We start from the raw sequence: 19958 nt of genomic DNA, 5'->3' as shown, positions 1-19958 counted from the left end.
AGGATCCTGTACTTCTCGTGAGGTTAGCAGGACAGAGCTGTAGAAGTCTCTTTTCCATCTCTGGGGGTGAAATGAGAATTAAAATAATATCAAATCCCTTCTTTGTCAGAGTGATAAACTGAGACCTATCCAAGATACTTGACTTGCCTAAGGTAACGCATCAGTAGCAGAGCTGGATCTCTTCTGACTCCAAAGGGAAAAAATCTCACAATTTAAAAAAAAGTGTTGCAACCAGGAAATTGCCAGAACCATGTAATTCAGAAAATTTGTGTGGCAATTTGGGACATAGGGAAAGGGGAACCAGAGGAGAGAAGGAAGGTCTGGAGGGGGGGGGGCAGGAAGTGCTGCCAAGACAGGCTGTAACAAGAGAAACTTTAGACCCAGCTTCAACATAAGTCAAACCTTTCTAATGCTCAGCTCTGGCCTCATCCCTTCCCTGCTCAGCGAGTCTAATTCATTGCAGGGTAAAGCCTAAACTTGGGGCAGGTAGGCAGCATAGCAGATAGAGCATCAGGCTTGAAGTCAGGAAGACTCATCTTCCTGAATTCAAATCTGGCCTCAGATAATTAGTAGCTGTGTGACCCTAGGTAAGTCACTTAACCCTGTTTGCCTCCGTTTCCTCCTCTTTAAAATGAACTGGAGAAGAAAATGACAAACCACTCTAGTTATCTCTGCCAAGAAAACCCCAAATGGGGTTGCACAGAATTAAAACAACTCAACAACAACAACTGCCATCTCAGACTGCTCCGTGTACGTCAGGGCTCCCCTGCTTGTCTCTCTTCCACCTCTCATGCTCTCCCTGCGCTCTGCAGAATTTGACTTCATGCATTTTCACCTAGTTTAGGCCTGAGGGTTCAATGACTTGCCGGACCAGAAACTCTTTGTGCCCCAATGCCTCCTCAGTCCGTGTTCCTCGTCTGTCATCTCCACTCCTGATTCTCCTGACCTTCTCCACCATACTGCAGCAGCCTTGCCACCCTGGAAGTTCCTGCCCCTGCAACCCTCCTCTAACTATTTGTTGGTTCTTCCTTTTTGAATTTGTGTCTTCTGCACAGTACCTAACACAGAATAGCCACTCAGTAAATGCTTTTTCATTCTTTCATTCATTCATTCCATCCAGAGGCAAACCACTTTTAGTTTAATGACTGGAGTACAGCGAGCCAACCTCTGGCCTCTTTCTAGGCCTCCCCTTTGCCAGCACCAGCTCTCCCTTGGACTTCCAGCGAAGGATGGGGGATCCCTACACTGGGAGCTCCCCAGAGCGTGCTAGCTGCCTCTACCACAATGGAGCTTAGCATAGGGATGGATTCACAGTGGGGTTCAGGAAAGCCTAGGTAGAAAAAGGAAGGAAGGAGAAGAAGAAAGGGAAGGAAGGAAGGAGGAAGGAAGGGAGGGAGAAAAAAAAGGAAGGAAGGATAGATGGAAGGGAGGGAGGGAAGGAAGGAAGAAAAGAGAAAGAATGAAGGAGGGAAGGGAAGGAGGGAGGAAGAGGAGAGGAAGAGGGAGGAAGGAAGGAAGAGAAAAGGAAGGAAAGAAAGACAATCTGGATAGTTTGGGGTTAGAGACATTTTGACTTTCCTTTGGTTGGTTATAAAGAAATTTTGTTTATGTCAAATACCTGTGCTGTGGCTGACCCCAGTTCTTTTTCCCTGCAGATGGGCATTCTAACATTCTATATTCCATGTTCTAAGGTCTTAGTAGCCCTGACATCCTATGGTCCATGTTCTAAGGTCCCTTCGAGCTCTGACATTCTATATTCTTTATTCTCAGGTCTCCCAACTTGAACCTTCTGTGTTATTAACCTCTTCTAGTCCTGACCCTCTGTGGTTCTGTATTCTCCACATTTCCTCTGTACCTCCCTGCCCACTTCATCACTGCACAGTCAGTACTCACTGAAGGTTTGGTGAGTAAGATGGTTATTAGGAAGATTGTTCTAGGGCATTCCTTGCCCCACCTCTGCCACCATCTCACCCCCACAACATTTACCACAGTGTAGGATGTGAGGTTTCCCTTCACTAACCCAGAAAGTAGCCCCGGGATTTTCCCCCACTTCACCTTGTCCCTGACCTTAAGTGCTGGAATCATTGAGCCCCCTGGCCAGGACCCCAGCTCCCCATTTCTGAAGCCAGTAGTGGGCCAAGGACAGGGCTGGAGGTGGGGGTAGCCCCAGGAAGTGGGGGGTGCATTTTCTTTGGGAGGCTGAACTACTAAACAGAGGGCTTGCGGCTTTCTGTTTTGACACTGACATTCTGTCTACCGCTTCAGTCTCGGGGCCCAAAGAATCAGGCAAACTCTGGCCCTTGACCGCCATCTCTGTGGTATGCTGAGAGGAACTCTGGGAAGGTCCCTGATTCCCAAAATATCTCTCTACCAGCCTGGTGGGTTCTTGAAAGTCCACTATTACTCACCCTTTGGGCTATACCGTTGTCTCCAGAAGACCATGTATCTTATATGTATCTTGGTTTTGCATCAATGGCTCTCCACACTTTGCCTCCAGCCTCCCCGGGGCTCCAGACTTGTTTCACATTCCTAACCTTCACACACACTATGTTCCACACGATTTAGAATACTTGCTGTTCTCAGATTTTATTCTGTGTATTCATCATCTTTGGAATGTTTTCATTTTCCTCTGTCGCAATCCTTCTCTTTCTTCAAGGTCCAGATCAGGCGTGACTTTCTCCACAAAGCTTTCTGATCCCCCTGGTTGCATGTGGTCATCTCCCTCCTCCCTCCCCAAAGTGGCTAGAACACTATGTCTTCTGTCCTCATTGAACTCTGCCTGATTTGTATACATGTATTCCCCAATGAGTTTGTAAGCTCCTCATGGGCAGGGCTTGGCTAATTTTCATCAAATCACAGGGTTAGAGCTGGAAGGCACCTCAGGGTCTATATAGTCCACTTTTTTACAGATAGGGAAACAAGTCCTGAAGTCATACAAGTAACAAGTGGTGGGGTCAAGATTCGACCTCAGGTCCTTAGACTCCAAACCCAGCAACTTTTCCACTTATTAGTGCGCTACCTCCCAATGTTATCTTCTGTCCTTGTAACCTTGCACATAGGAGGCACATAATAAATGTTTGTCAAATGAATGAATAATAATAGCACAAGAGCCTCATTTTAAGGCTGACAAAGGTCATTCCTCAACAGCCATGGGAGGGAGATACAGATGGGGAAACCGAGGTGTGAAGACTTGCTCAGGGCCCCACAGCTGAAATGTGTTAAACTAGATATCGTTGCATCAGATCATGCTGCCTCATAATCCCTTAGCTCCTAAGTGGAGGGTAATTCCAACAAGTAATAGGTCCTTTCCAGGATAGAATAGGGAAGTTTTGATTGTGGAGGGACACATGAGAGGTAAACTGCTATGCTCCAAATGCTATTCCCTCTCCCCTGTCTTTCATTTCATCACTCCCAACCTGCAGTAAGATATCTGGGGTCAGAGGCTGTAAGGGGAAAGAAGAGTAAAATGGAAAGGGCCCTGCCTATCCTACCAAAACACTCATACTGCCTGGCACATAGTCGGTGCCTAATAAATGTTTGTTGATTGATAAGTCGCATAACTTTGGATGGGTCCCCTCCCTTCTCTGAGTCTCAGTTTCCTAGTCCGTAAAGTAAGGAATCACACTTAATTGTCTCTGAGGTCTCTTTTAGATCTGAAATTCAGTTTTCAGCGTTCTCGTTTCTTTCAGCTCTGGCATTCTGTGATTCTGGGTTTCCAGATCCCACCACAGCTCAGCTCTAGGGCCGCTTCTTTCAAGAGGCCTTTCCATTTATATTTTGTATTCATTTATCCATATACATACTGCTTCCACTCAGCAGAAGATAAGCTTCACGAGGGCAGTGACTTTCATTTTTATCATTGTATTCTCAATATCGAGCAGAGTGGGGTGTATGGGACGTTCAGGAACACTAGTGCCGGTGGGAGGGCTGCCGATCCTTTTCAGAGCTGCTCCTCCACCTTTGGTGTCCACCTGATTCACCCACCTCTCACCTGTGGCTCCAAGAAGCTGTAGCATGTGCGGCAGCCACATCCCCAGTAAAACCATCTTGGCAGATGGGCTAAGCCAGTTTGAGGGTAACGGATAGGCCTGAAACCAGTCAGTGAGTTGGGGGGGTGGGGGGCAGGGAATCTACCCCAAGTATAAGAAGATTTCCCCAGCTGGAATGGACAGATAAGAACAATTTGTTCAACTGCCATGAAGGGGCTGAAGCAGGCACTGTGGAGCGCTTAGAGCTTGGTCAGACATCAAAGATGCCTAAGTCATCCACTGCATCCCGAGCCACTGCATCTCCAGCCATCCTGACTTTTGTCCTGCCACTGGACTTTGATGACTCTAGAAGAGAGAGAGGCCGATGACTTTGTGCAACTTTGCCTCACTTAAATCCAATTCACATACTAGCCAAGGCATCATAGCATGAGGTCCTTGGTCCTCTTCAAAAACAAAGGACAAACCACAACAGCCACATCTAACTTAGTACCTGGCACATAGTAGGTACCTAGTAAGCATTTGAATTGAATTCTAAGATTCTCTGATCTCAGGAAGTGCCCTGGGCAATGAAGTTCTTCAGAGGTTCTCCAGAGCACAGGATAGCTGGTTAATCGTTCAGGCTTATGGATAGGAAATCATAGCAGTGTGTCTTCCCTCACAGACTAGCCCAGGGTCAGGTAAGGCTTGGCCCATTGTGTCTAGGCCCTTTATGTAAAGAGGGTACCACCAGACACAAAGTACCCAAAAATATTGTGTTTCACTTTTAAGACCTTGTCCCAAGCAAGATGATTGAAACCTCCAAGAACTGGCCCTCCCCAACCCAAAGGGTAGTCACCAGCTCCCTCTCATAAGCACACACAAAGCTCTTACAAGTTATTGGAAACATAGGACTCCTATTTCAAGCCCATGGTAGTATCCTCCAGTGAGCAACCTTCTTCTCCGAGACCTGCGCAGGGTCAGTGATTCTGTGTTTTAAGCAGAGCTACTGCAGGGTCCAAGTCCAGGATTGCTCCCTCACCCCTGTCACTCTGCAGTCACTCTACAGCTTCTCTTGGTGATCCAAGGGGATACAGTATAAAATACAACAGAAAGCAACAAAAGTAACAACAAAAATGAGTCATTCAATGGAAAGAGTGCTGACTTTGAAACCAGAGGACCAGGATTCAAAATTCTGGGTCTATTGCTTATTATTTGTATGATCTTGGGCAAGTCATTTAATCTTTTTGGGTCTCAGTTTCTCCAAATGTAAAATGACAGGGACCAGATGACCTTGGCAGTCCCTTCCAGTTCCGATCTATGCTCCTATAATGATGTTTATTCCTTTTCCCTATGGACCAACTCTCTAACAAATGAACTATCCAGGAAAAAAAAAACTCTCCAGGTGTGTTCGCAGCTAATAAGAAAACACTCTTCTGACCAGAGTGGCTCAGTTCTTCTAAAGTGTTCTTTTGCAGTCCAGTCTCCATATTCGAAGGCAAGAGAACTCTTGGGGCTATAAGAAGTGTTCACTGTTCCAGGTGGTCTCTCTCTCCAATTCCATCTAAGTTCTTGGTGGCTTCTCTTCTGCTTCTCTCCCCTTTCCTCTTAGTGCCAACCTTATGCCTAGGAGAAGGTCATTTATAATACTTGCTGCAGAAGCCCCTGTAGATTCCTTTACTCAGACATCAGTCTGTTGAGGATGAATTAAGGGGAGAAAGGGGTTAGGACAGTTCATCCCTACCCCAAACCTGGATCTAGTAAGCAGACAATCTGGGAGAGGGAGCCATAGTAAGTTACTAGTAAAATTTTTGAATAAATACTTTGGTTATCAATGAGTCAAGGAATGTGTCTGAGTTTCCTAGAAGGAGTATCTTGTTTAGCACTGACTGTAGAGTTAGACATCTGGCTTCGAATCCCATCTCTGAGAACTAACCATGTGACCTTGGCTTGGGCGAGTCATATAACCTCCATGGGCCTCTGTTTTCTCATCTGTAAAATGTAAAATTGCCATTAGTATAGGCGAATGGCCTTGGGTTGGGGGGAGGAGAGTATCTCTCTGGTCTTTGTTTTTACTACCAATACTGTGCATCACCATTTCATGCCACAGCACTGGCCATTTTCCAGGGGTGGATATGGACTATTGTTCAAAATAGGTTTTAAGAACAGGACTCTGTGAAACAAGAGAACTGGACGAAATGTCCAGGCTTCTGCTGGGTAAGCTCCTCTCCTTGGGCAAGACTGCTTATCCCATCAACATCTCAAACTCAGCATGTCCAAAATAGAATCACTCCATCCCCAGGCCCCAACCCACCCTCCTTTCTAATCTCCCTCTTTCCTTTGAGCATGCCGCAGTCCTTCTAGTCACCAGCTTCAAACCTCAGGGGATCATTCTTAGCTCTTCCCCCTCTCTCACACTTCATAGCCAATCAGTGCCAGGTCTTGTCCTCACCCTCCCTCATACCCTGCGCCTTCTGGTTCCCACAACCACTACCCTGGTTCAGGCCCTTGTCTAGATGATTGCAATAGCCTCTCTCTAATCCATTCTCTATAAGATGACCAAATGGATTTCACTAAAGCTGAGGTCTGACCATCTCCTCTCCTCCAGAAAATCCAATGACTCCCTCCTGCCTTGAGGATCACCGACCCAGGCCTTGGTTCTCTCTGAGAAGTCGATTTTTTCTCTTTGCTCTGGAATCTCTAGTTTGCTTTCCTGACCTCACGAACTTGAGACATATGTGTGTATATAGATAATAAAGGCATTAGGTTTGATTTCTGGCTCCTTTTCCTGGATTTTTGTCTTCTGCTGATTTCTAGGTGGCCTGTTCTTCTTCTGGTCTTCTTCCTATTATCGCAGCTACTCTCTATGATATTTAGGCTGATGGATATACATAGGTAGTTTTCTCCTTCCCTCTTCCTTTTGATTAGACTTCCAGGATTCCAGGGAAATACATTTTCCCCAGTCCTCGTTAGGGTTACTCAAATCCTGGGTAGAAGCCCATCATGCCAGGACTTTAAGCCACGGTCCAGGTCATCCTGCTTCCTCCAGCCTCAGGGGTATGGAGATGTGACCTTAGAGGCCAGTGCCAAGAAAAGCCTTTTGTTCTCAAAGCCTTGTCTTCCTTCCCAACCCCTAGAACCATAAATATTTTTATAATAGAATTCAGAGCTGGAAAGGAAGTAAGAGTCCAACCCATTCATTTTATGGTTGGAAGAAACGGAAGACTAGAGTAAGGGAAGTGACTTGCCCAAGGTCACACGGGTAAGAAGTACCAGAGCCAGGATTCTAACCCAGATCCCCTGACTCCTGACTTTTCCCACTATATCAGGTTGATCTAGAATTTTCCACTGACTCCCTGAGTGACCTTAGGCTAGTCATCTAACATTTACTTGGGTATAGCAGAGGCGAGGCAAGGCAATGATTGGGGACAATGCGCTGCCCACCTCCAGGCCTTTACATTGGCCAAAGACTGGCTGTCTTCAATGCTCCAGATGCTCTCTCTCCTCACCTCTGTTTCTTAGCATCCCCATCTTCCTTCAAGACACCTCCCAAAGGTCTATCCCAGGCGCCTTAGCTGCTGGTATTTCCCCACAGGAGATTACAATCTCCCACCTCCTCTATATAGCTTAGGTGCCTAGTTCTTTCCATGGTGTCTCCCGCATTGGAATGGAAGTTCCCTGAAGGCAAGTTTTGTTTGTGCCTTTCTTCATAATCCTAGGACTCAGCACGGTACCTGGCACATAGTAAATGCTGATTATTGCCTGGTTAGCCAACAAAATCTCCACCCATCCTTGAACTCCCTCCAGCTGAAGAGATGGGGCCTGGAGGTCATTCTTTGGAAGGCAGCCTTTCCACATCACATCCTCCCCCCACCCCACACACACACCCAGATGAAAGAGACCCTCCTTCCCCTGATTTTCCTGAGCACTTTGGATTTCTCATTTGCCATCGTACATCCCCCTGGTGTCTTCCTAATCCTTTTGTAGGTCATATCCCTCAGAATAGATTACAAGCTCTTTGATAACCAGGCCTTTCCTACATCTAGCTTTGTATCCCCCGTGCTTAGCTTAGCCCAAGGCCTTCAGATAGTAAATGTTGAAATGAATTGCATTGAAGCTCTGCTCTGATGGGCTCAAAGCATCTCTTGGTGGACTGAGTGATGTCTGGAGACCCAGACATTGGTGATGTGAGGAGCCTTCATTTGTGGGGGACAAATGAAGAATTCAGCAGGTTGTAGGACAAGGTCAGGACTGAAGAGGCCTGGTCAGAGATTAACCTCCAGAGTTCTAGTCCCCTTTGCCATTAGCTTACTCTATGACTTAGAATAAGGCCTCAGTTGTAAACTGAAGGGGGATGGTGGTGGACTAGAGAGTCCTCAGCCTGACATTTTTTTGCTCCAAGATCCTTCCCAACTTCAGCATTCTAGTGGTCACCTTGCCACTCTGTGCCCAGCAGCCATGAAGGGGAATGAGTGAGAGAGCATGGATAATTCTGGACAACCCATCTCCCCCGCCCACCACACAGCTCAGAGCAGCCCACCCTGCCTCACCCCCCCACCCCATGTGTGTTAGGAGTGTTTCCTCCTTCTATGAAGGACAATGTTTTAAATTCATTTACTTCATGGGCCAGATTCAGGGCCTCTTTAGAGCTGTATCCGATTCAGAGCAAGGGATCTGTGGCGGGGCCCAGTCTCTCCTGATGAGCCTCAGAGAGGTTGGGCAGGAAACAAGAGACACAGGCAGATGACTGCCCCCTTCCCCGACCAACCACTCCCACCTCCACCACTACCAGCTCAGACACTTAAAAGAGAAAGTAAAAGGGGCTGACTGTGGGCTCATATTTCATTCTGTGCTTTGTGGGCCCTGAAGCTTCCCAGCGATGTGCTCACCCTCCCTGCCCCAGGACTACTCCCCGCTGTTCTCCCCACATTCCAGCTCATCATGTCCAAATTGAGGAGCTGGAAAGCCCCTAACGTTCCTCCCCAGGCAGGTTCCTGTTCAGGTGGCCAGATTTCCCTTTCTACTAAGGGCCAGACCTTCTTATCTGTGGACTACGTGGCTACCCCTGGGATCCAGCTCCATAGAGACTGCAATCACACATTTGTTCACAGTCAATTAAGAATTTACTTTGTGCCGAGCATTGTAGAGTCCAGATAAGACCTGGTTCCTGACTTCATAAAACTCCTAGTCTTGGGGGCAGCTAGGTGGTGCAGGCAGTGAGTAGAGCACCGGCCCTGGAGTCGGGAGGACCTGATTTCACATCCGGCTGCAGACACTTGACACACTTACTAGCTGTGTGACCTTGGGCAAGTCACTTGACCCCAATTGCTCTGCCTTCCCACCTCCAAAAAAAAAAAAAACCAGAACAAAACTCCTAGTCTCCTCAAGGATGCAGCCTTCTTGGATGAGAAGAGCTTTCTCCTCTCTTTATAGAAGTGGGGGACTGTGAGTATAAACTATTGTATATACTGTTAGAAACTACTGACGTCTTAGTTGGTTTTCCTGAAATTTTTTTCTCTTTCTTTTTTTTTTAATCTCTTTCACAAGAAATGACTCCATGAGACAGAAAAAGAAGAGATACACAATATTCAGAAATAAGTGAGGAAAAGAAGATTTTAATTAAATTTATTCTAATCATTTTAATGAAAATGATTTTTAAAAATCATTATAGAAGTAGGAGTTATTATTATCATCTCCTCAAGGTACTCTTCTGATCAGTGATTCCCTGGTCTTTACTGGGCTAAGGCCAAATTTATCCTGGCATTCGAGGCCTACCACTGTCTGGTTCCAACCTTCCTTCCCCATTCCCCTTCCCACACACCCAAACAAAACCAATAACTCTACCTTTCCCAAATTAATCCCATCCTCTCCTGCCTACACCATAACCAGTTTCAGGAATGCCCCTCTTTCCACTTGCTGAAATTCCTGCCGTCCCTGTAGACCCCTGTATAATTCCACCTCCTTCAAGAAGCCCTCCCCGATACCAACCTCATCTCCTCCTGAGGTCTCACAGCGCTTACTGCCTCTGACAAAAACAGTTATGACTGTGAGTCAGAAGCTTAGATCTGAAAGGTCCACTGTCTCTTTTTGCAGAAGAGGAGCCTGAGGACAAGAGAACAAATATTTTTGGCCCAAGATCTCACAGGGGGTTAGAATTCAGGACTCCAGATTCTAGTACCTTCATAATAGATTATTTTGTATTTTGTGTTCCATGGGTTGGAGTCCTGTCTTCCCCAAGCTTCATCATGGCAGGGCCCGAGCCTGCTCCTCCTCTGACTCCCCAAGACTGAGAGGGCAGGGCCTAAATCTGCTCTTCCCATCTCCCTAGCTAGAGCAGGCCCTGGGTCTTTCTCTCCTCCATCTTCTCTCCAACCCAGGAACTCCCCAAGGTTAGGGCCTGGGGCTCCTCTTTCTCTGCCTCTCCTGAACTGGAAGGTCCTTGAGGGCAAGGCCTGAGACTGCAAGCTTCCTTCTCCTATATTCCTGGAAGTGAGAGCCTGCCAATGCAGGGCAGGGGCAGGGATGAGAGAGCTGAGCCACCGCAGCAAATCTCCGTGCTTTGAATTACAGGAACTAGCTTTGAGTTAACAGAGCAGGAAGAGACATCTGGTTCCCTTTCTCTTTTCTTCCTTAAGTGCTCACGCGCGCGAGCGCACACGCACACACACGCACACACACACACACACACACACACACACACCCAACAGCTTTGTTCATCTTTGATTTGCGGCACCAGCCATCAAATCGACTGAGGTGCAAAAAATCAAAGGTGGTTTGGCTATACATAAGCACCAGGATTTAGTAGGCAAGGGGGGCCTGCCAGATGGGCATCTCCCCATCTCCAGGCCCAGTTCCTGCCCTGTGGGTGTGGCCACTCAAGCCTTGAAAGGTAGCTGTCCCTCTTGCACAGTCAAGGTTGGGCACCCCCGGAGAGTGATTCCGAGAACAGCTCACCCAGCCGGCTGCTCTCAGCTCCCACCGAGTCACCCCCATCAGTAGGCAGGCGCAGCTGTATTTGTTTCCACTCGGAGGCCCCTTGGGGGTTGTGGGGAAGGCAGGTCTGGGGATTCCACACTCAGTGAGAACTGGGTGGGAGGGGAGGGATGCCTGAAGGCCCCCAGGGCAGCGCTTCTAACCTTAGACAGACCACATGTGCTAGGAGGTTATTTGGGTAGCAGTGTAGAGTAATGGAAGGAACTGCTCTCTGCCGGGAGACCTGAGCTGCAGGCCTGGTGTGCCACTAACTCACTGTGCCATCTTGGTTGGGCAAGTCTCTTCCCTTCTCCAACCCTAGAAAGTTTGAGGTCACCTAGATTAGGACTGGGGAGTTTTCTTCTTATAATGACTTTTCTGAATGTGTATGTTCTCTTTTGCCTTGTAATTAATCCCTAAAAAATACACAACAGTGTTCTGGAAAGTGCAAAGATGGAGTGGGGGCAGGGAGGAAAGGAAAGAGGGAGAGATGCCAGACCAAGACATCTGGACATTCTTAAGGAAGAAGAAAGGAGAGGGGAAGGTCATTGGGAATGGAGGAGAAACGGATTTCAGTGCTCAGGGACAGCAAGGGGCCCAGGGGTGGGGTTCAGTCATCAGAGTTCAGAATAGAGCAAAAGGTGGAGAGGTCCCCTGGATCCAGGGGCAGGCACTAGCATTCCCAGGGCACCTGCCCCCTCTGAGATTCATTTACTAATAACAATGATGATAATAACAGCTAACATTTATAGAGTCCTTACTACGTGCCAGCAGGCACTATGCTAATCGCTCCCCATCACCTGTGAGGTAGGTGCTGTTATTATCATCCCCATTCTACAGGTGAAGAAACTGAGGCAAATAGAGGTGGAACGATTTACCTAGGTCACCTAGCTAGTAAGTGTCCGAGGCTGGATTAGAACTCCTGCCTCCAGGCCCCCTACTCTAACTCCCTGTGCCCCTGGGCCTAAGGGCTCTATCTGAATCCTGCCAATCACTGGAGGAAGTTGAGTGAGGTGAGGGAGCTCCCAGGGGTAGGAGGAGGGCCTGAGAGGAGAAGGTTGTAGCAAAGGCTGAAAGAAGAAACTGAGGCCTGTGGTAGGGGCGGGGAAGCAGCTTGCCCAGAACTTAACAGTTCCTGGCCCAGAGCAGGGACTTAATAAATGCTTATTGGTGAATCAGTCACCCCAAGTCATTTATTATTGAGTAGCGGATTCAAACTGGGTCTTTGGTGGTTTTTCCTTTACAATACTCTGACCCTTCTTTGTCCCTCCGTTCTTATTTACTGACAGTCATATGGTAGTGATTAGTGGGTACTCCATTCTTCTGGTTCTGCCTCGCATTATTTCATAAGGATTTTTCCAGATGTCTTTGCATTCTCATATTTTCTGGTCATAATTGCATTATAGTATTCCATTACATGAATGTTCCACAATTTATTTAACCTTCCCCTAATGGTGGATATTTAAAGACCCCAAAAAAGGGTCTTTAAACAGATTTTCTCTTGTTTTCAAAAACTCTCTCAGTGGTTTATTTCAAGAACCTGTGAATTAAGCAGAGTGTTCCCTTTCATGCCATGCCATAATTCCTAACCCCCAAGATCCTAGGGATAGCTAGGTGATGTAGTGGATAGAGCACTGGGCCCAGAGTCAGAAAGATTCATCTTCATGAGTTCAAATCTGGCCTCAGATACTTACTACTGTGTGATCCTGGGCAAGTCACTTAACCGTTTTTGCCTCAGTTTTCTCATCCATAAAATAAGCTAGTGAAGGAAATGACAAACCACTCCAGTATCTTTGCCAAGAAAATTATATATTACACATGACATAATAGGGTCATCAAGAGTCAGACATGACTGAAAATGACTGAACAGCAACAAGACTCCTAGGGTTAAAATTTACCTTGTATTTTATGTACATGTTGTCTCCCTGAGAGCATGATCTTCTAGAGCAAGGACAGTTTCATTTCTGTCTCTGTCTAGCACACATTAGACATTTAATAAATGCATGTTCAGCAAAGAATTTTAAGTGCTGAAGCTTCTATAAACTTAATGCAAAGTGTATATGAAACTCCTTCTCTGTCTTTAGACCCTGTTGCCATGAAGTTTGGAGATTCTCTTTTTCCAGTTCCTTTTGGGAATAAATTTAGCTTTCAATCTAAAGAAAAGAGATGCTAAAGAGACCTGGCTTTTGGACCTGGCTCTGGCACCAAGAGTTTCGTGACTCTGAGGAAGCCATAGCCTTGTTCCAGGCCTGTTTCCTTTTTTTGTAAAGTAAATGAGTTTGGCATTCAAGAAAGCAATTTGGAATTATACATGGAGAATAACTAACGTGGTCATACCTTTTGGCCAGGCACCTTGCTGCCAGGTTTATATCCCAAGAAGTCAATGACAAAAAGAAAAAAAAATTCCCACATGTGCCAAAATTTTCATTGGAGCATTATTTGTAATAATAAAACAAAATAAAAACCCTAGAAATAAATTTATGTGCCAACCAACGAGCACTTATAAATTGACTCCTATGTGCCAGGTACTGGGCTAGCTACTAGGGATGCAAAAACAAAATTAAAGCAATCCCTGCTGTCAGGGGAGACAACGTGAGAGAGTACATTAGCAATCACTGGGGAGGGTGGCCATCAGGAAAGGTTTTGTCTGACAGAGGTTCCCAAAGTGGTTGATGCCACCGCCTGGGGGCGCTGGAATGATCCAGAGGAGCCATAGTAGCCTCAGGTACAATCGGGGGGCATTGAATAAAAATAAGGGGGCAGTGGAAGCATAAGGAAAGAAGAGAAGAGAAGAAAATTTTGAAGAACCATTCATACCTGTTTCATCAGTTGTGTAACAGAGTTAAAGTCATAGTGATTACATTACTTCCCAAACTCATAGAATGCCAAGTTATAACCGATCAGTGGTCAAGTCCGGTCCAATCTGCCAATAGGTCTAAAGCAAGTGTTGGCAGGTGAGCGTATTGTGCATGGTGGGGAAGTCCATTTGCAGGAACATGTGCGTGTAATGATTTGTTTACAATACGGTACTATACGGTTACATGTCTCAATATTGCGTCATCAACATTTCAATGCAGGAAAAAACCACAAATTTACAATAAATTATTAAATTTAAAATGAGTCATTTTTTAAAAAAATATTTTGTATTTTTTGAAGTGATGCAAATTTTAAAAAAACCAACATTAAAGGGAAACCGTTAAAGAAAGTAGATTTCCAAGGGGACGCTGAATAATTTTTTTTAAAGGGGGCAGTAATCCAAATAAGTTTGGGAACCTCTGATCTAGAAGATAGCGCTCAATGCCTGAAGGATAGTTGAACCCATTGTAGGCTATATACATATAGTAGATATATGATATTCATTATAATGCATTATTACTATTCTATATTTTATTATTTATATAAACACCATCTATTGATTACCCTAAAAATATTTGTCACATAATATTAACCCTTTATTAAATTATATATTACGTATAATGCACTAATGGACCATAATGGAATAGAATATTACATGAAACAATGTAATATTATTGTTTTAAAGAGCAATAAATATGAAGACTGCAGGGAATCAGGGGGGAAATTGTATGAACAGTGGAGACAGCCAAACCAAACATCAGAATTCAGAATCAAAATTCCTAATTCAGGTCACCCATGACGAATGATAACTAAAACTACTCCAATCTGTGAGCTTCAGAGTGAACTGGGTTTAAGGTTTTGAGAAAGAAAGAAAGAGAGAGAGAGAGAAGAGAGAGAGGAAGAAGGAAGGAAGGAAGGAAGAGAAGAGAAGAAAGGGGGAAAGGAAGGAAAGAGAAAGAAAGGAATCTAGCCAGTAAACCCCAAGTTAAGTGGGCAGCTTCTGGCCATCAAAATTTACCTTCCTTTGGAGAGGAGGAGAAGAGGGAAAGAGAGCGATGAGCTGAGTTACCCAACTAGCTGGATCCCCTTTCAGGCAGCTCACTGTCCTTCATTTTCGAAGAGGACCATGACATCAGGGAAATGATGACATGACTTGCAGTTGACTTTGATTTGAGTGAGGGAGGGCTGTGCAAGGTCACCAGCCTCACTTCTCCAGAGCCATTTGGATTCATCAGGATGACTAGAGATGACCCAGGATGCTATGGGAGACCCGGGCCCTTTTAGGCTTAGATTTTTTCATGTACTCACCTCGAGTGAGGTAAGGCCCATTCAGTGAATAGGCCTCTTTACAATACCAGACTGGCATGATGACTGATGAAATGGAGCAGAATGGTTGGTCAGAAATTCTGTAAAGCTAGAACCTCTGGATTTAGTTGTCAATTCAACAAGCATGTACTGCTATGTACCACCTAGTGGTAAGCGGTGGGGATACAAAGTTACAAAAATTGCATCGCATTAGGCAAAAGGTCTCATATCTTTGTAGATAAGGGGACAAAAGCAATCAAATCCGCTAGCATTTGTTAAGCTCTTAACCAAGTACAGGGACATGTGGGATGATATAATATGGGGTGAAACATAGGCTAGATGGTAAAGGTAGATTCAAAATGGATTGAATGACTGAGGCCAAAGAGCAGTGATAAATGGAGTCATATCATTCTAGAGGAAGGTCTCTGATCAAATGCCCCAGGAATCTGTCCTTGGCCTTGTAGGGGAAAGATAGGAGCCACAATTATTTTACAACAACTTGATAGACTAATTCCTCAATCAGCTAGCGGCCAAACAGTAGAAAGTCTCCAGTTGCTATTGAAGGGGAAATAAAATATAACAAACTGTTCAAAGTCAGGGTAAAGTTGATGGTCTCATCCACTGTTGTAACAACTACTTGCTGTCCTTTGATTAGAGACCCTGCAATTTTATCTAAAAGATCTTCTTTCACACTTATAAAAATATTTCCTACCCTTGAATGGGGAATGTTTTCTTATAATAAATCCTGCTAGTTACATTCCAAATATTCCCCCTTTCTCCCTTGACTCATCCCTCTCTTTCTCTACCTTTCTCTCTCCTGTTTACTTTTCTATCCTGACTTGCTGTAGAATGTTGTAGTTAGCTGTATACTCTAAGTGGTCCTGAAAGCTTATAAAAACCGAATCTGTGCCCTAGGTAGCTGAAGCTGCTATTCAGCAAGATTAGTATTCATTAACATATTAATACATTTCTTTCCTTTCAGATTGGCCTCCTATCTTTGACCCACAGTCATCAGACCTCCAAGTGATAGGTACACCTTGTCCAAGAAGGTCCAATTACTCTTGGTCATAAGAACTCCCCAACAGCCTCATATTATTCGATCTTTTTTTTAAAATCACAGTTTTAGATGAAGAAACACATGAAAACATCAATAGTTCACATCAATATATTTTATTATAAAAATAAGTGAATATAAAATATGTTTTTAAATTTTCATATAAATTTCTCAACACCTAAGGGAAAAAAATTGCAACTTGCCAATACAAGGTACATCAGTGCAAAAACAGAAGGGGACTTTGCTGCTTCCAGAAGCCTATTCCCCACCCTTCACATGGGACAGGGCAGTGATATTCAGACCCCAGTTTTTGAGCCAAATCTGGCTCATCTGTATGACTTGAATGCTTTCCACACTTCTACAATCCGTACTTGACACATTGCAGCATGTGAAAGCTCTGATGTAGCATCAATGTGGGTCTTGTCCTATATCTGATAGACCGGGCCCCCTGGGCTCCATTCTGAGGCCACTGGAAAGAACACTCAGGAATGCTTGTCCCTTCCAAAGATGGGCAAGATTCATTCAAACTGTCCCACCCCAGCCATCTTCTACACCCATGTTGCCCATGTTGAATAACAGTTTTGACCGTCGTTAACTGAACTGAAACCAGGTATAAATGACTGAGTCAGAATTCTGACTATTAGAAATTGGTGCTTTCTTCAACAGAAAGATAAATTTTTGTTTATTCCTCCCAGCTCATCCTTGAAGGGATGGAACCTTGCCCAATTGGTTACCAGGCACTTGATCACCTGGTACACTACCATTCTGTCCTTTCTGGAGAGATCCAATAGCTGATTCTCCTTCTCCACTCCAGTGTGCTAGGCAGTAGGTTTTGAGTCCATCGGCAGATCAGTTCTCCCATACCTGTTCCCGTATCTTTAGTGAATCATATTCCTTCAGGGGACCAGATTGTCCAACTGAATGACTGGAGAGTTTCTGCAGCCGATTCACCCTGGCCCTGCCTTTGACCCACTTGTTCAGGTGATTTGGTCACTGACAGCATTCAGACACGTGTCTAAGAAATTCCTCGCCCTCCTCATCATGAAAGAACCTCATGCAGTGAGGGCAGTGAAGGTCCCCTTGACCTTGACCTCTCAGGTCAGGGCCAGAGATTCCTCTGTCTGCTTGGATTTCAGGCTGGTCAGGCTGTGTCACAGGTCTCCTTGTGCTTGGGGCCTCTGCCCTAAGTAAGGCCTCTGCAATGTCTGTCTCTAGGCATTGTGTGTGGTTTTTGTGACCTGTGTGAATCCTACAGTGGCCTGTTGTCTCTCTCGACTCCTGCAGGGGAAAGACAGAGTTAGGAGTCTTTTGGCCATTCCTTGACATTTTATCATTTAAAAGCATTTCCTCATGGAAGCCAGCTACACATTCTTACATTCAATTCATCTCACCTCAAGTAAACATTTATTAAGCACCTATGGCACGAATGACACCATGCTTGGTGCTGGAGATACAAAGATGAAAAAGAGACAAGCCCTGCTCTCAGAAGCGAGACCACACATACGTAAATAGGTATCTATAAGGGAGGATGTGATAATGACAATAATAGGTATCACTTATGTTTTAAGGTTTGCAAAGCCCTTTAAATAAGTTATTTCATTTCATCCTCCCAACCATCCTGGGAGGTAGGGGCTATTATTATCACCATTTTACAGATGAGAGGACTGAGGCAAACAGGGTTGAGTGACTTGCCCAGGGCCACGTACCTAGTAAGCTCTAAAGCATGTTTGAACTCAGGTCTTCCTGACTCCAAGTCTATCACTATCCACTGTGCCACCTACCAGCTCAGGCAAAGGAATGATCTGGTCTATGCAAATTTGAGAAGGAAAAGCTCACTGTCAGCTAGTTAGACAGAAGAGTGTCAAGAAAGAATTCCTGCAGGAAGCGTCATAAAGGAATAGTGTTTGGGGTGAGGGTCTGCCTCTTCACCTCTGCCTCTTAGCTTCCCTGGCTTTCTTCAAGGCTCAGCTCAAATTACACCCTTTGCAAGAGGCCTTCCTCTCTAAGGCCACCTTCCATATACATGTACACAAATACATATCTTGTATGTGCACAGTTGTTCGCTTGCTGTTTTTCCCCATTAGAATGTCAACTCTCTGAGGACAGGCATTGGGGTTTTGCCTTTCTTTGTTTCCCAAATGCTTAGCACAGTGTCTGGCACATAATAAGTGCTTAATAAATACTTGGTGACTGCCTGAATATACTCCCTTTTGCTTTCCTAAAAAGTGAAATCAGCCATGGGAAAGCCACCAAGGCTATCCAAATCCTCCTCATCCCCCAAGGCCTGGCTCAAGTCCTACCTTGTCTGGGAAGCCTTCCTTCATTACTCTGACCCACATTCCTAAGAACATAGATTTAGAACTAGAAGGGATCTTGGATTGAGAATCAGCAAATGCAAGTTGGTCCTTTTACAGATGAAGAAACTGAGACTCAGGGAAGCAAAGTAACTTCTCCAAGGCCACATGTGCATCAAGTGGCAAAGCCAGGATTTGAACCCAGGTCAATCACAGATCAAGAGTTAGTTATAAGAAATCTCTCAGGCTTTGACAGATGAGGAAACTGAGACCCAGGCAGGTGAAGTAATTCCCCATTAGAAGTGGGATTTTGAACCAAGATCTTGTGACTGGTGAGCCAGTGCTCATTCTTCTTTACTATCTTTCCTCCTTCCTCATTCCAATGCTATTTAGAATTTATTTAGCACCTTGCTAGTCATGGGGAGAGACATAAATATAAATATAAATTAAAACATGACCCCTTACAACCTAGTGGGAAGGACGCAAGCTATCCACACCATCACGAAATGCTCCGATGACCCGTGGGCCACAGCAGAGCCTGTCCTTTCTACTTTCTACTTAGAAGGCCTCACCTCATCAGAGCTTGTGCTCCCTTATTACCCGCATGGATACAGCATGCTTTCCAGACTTCTGCCCACCGTACACTAGCCCCTATAGCATCCACAGGCTTAGGGATTGGACACACTCTCCACCACCCTATCACAGCATCCTGATGCCTTACCTCACACAGGAGAAAAATTGGGCTGAATATTTAAAAGTCACCATGTAGAAAACACTACGCTTGGTGGAATGGTCTCAGTTTGAGGCTGAGTAAGAGGGAAACATTTTACAGCTCGGCTAAGTGTCAATCTAACAGGGAGAATGGGAGAGAACTCACTATTCCGCTTCTAAAACTTGAGCACAATGAGAATTTAGCCAAACCCAGAGCACACTAATCATCTGTGGTCGCCTCAGCATTACTGCCTGTGTGACTTTGTGCAAGTCACTTAACCTCCTTTGGCCTCAGTGTCCCCATCTGTGAAATGACAGAATTAGACTAGATGTCTCTAAGGTCCCTTTCAGGCTCTGAACCTCAGGAGTTCCACTAAAGCAACATAAGAGAGGGCAAGTGCATTTCTTTACTGGGCAAAAATAATTTAACCATTACGTGTTTGAAATATTGGAAATATAGTTTTAAAAAAAATTTATACTTAAAAATGTTATAATTAGAGCTCAACCCAAATATCACTTCTTGTGAGGCCTTTCCTGATCCTCCCCAGCTCACTCCTGAGTGATCTTATATATGCTTTGCATATACACATTGCCTCCATAGGGAGAATATAAGCTCCCTGCAGGCAAGATTTCTTCCTTCCTTCCTTCCTTTCCTTCCTTCCTTCTTTGCTTCCTTCCTTCCTTCCTTTCTTTCTTTTCCTTTCTTTCTTTCTTTCTTTTCCTTTCTTTCCTTCTTTCTTTCTTTCCTTCTTTCTTTCTTTCTTTCATTCTTTCTTTCTTTCTTTCCTTCCTTCCTTCCTT

General features: G+C 45.0%; 1 protein-coding gene across 1 annotated transcript in view; it reads right to left on the bottom strand.

The window, feature by feature from the left end:
* Positions 1-16332: 16332 nt before the first annotated feature.
* Positions 16333-19958, bottom strand: part of TNIP2 (TNFAIP3 interacting protein 2) — a 31433-nt gene continuing 27807 nt past the window's right edge. Inside the window, exon 6 of the mRNA XM_036762409.1 lies at positions 16333-17430. Coding sequence (XP_036618304.1) covers positions 17143-17430 — 288 coding nt within the window. The 3' untranslated portion in view covers positions 16333-17142. The remainder of the gene's footprint in view (positions 17431-19958) is intronic.

The sequence above is a fragment of the Trichosurus vulpecula genome, chromosome 6 (genome assembly GCF_011100635.1).
Source record: "Trichosurus vulpecula isolate mTriVul1 chromosome 6, mTriVul1.pri, whole genome shotgun sequence".
Classification (NCBI taxonomy): Eukaryota; Metazoa; Chordata; class Mammalia; order Diprotodontia; family Phalangeridae; genus Trichosurus; species Trichosurus vulpecula.
Note: the sequence above shows the minus strand (reverse complement) of the source record. Positions and strands in the feature narration are given on the sequence as shown.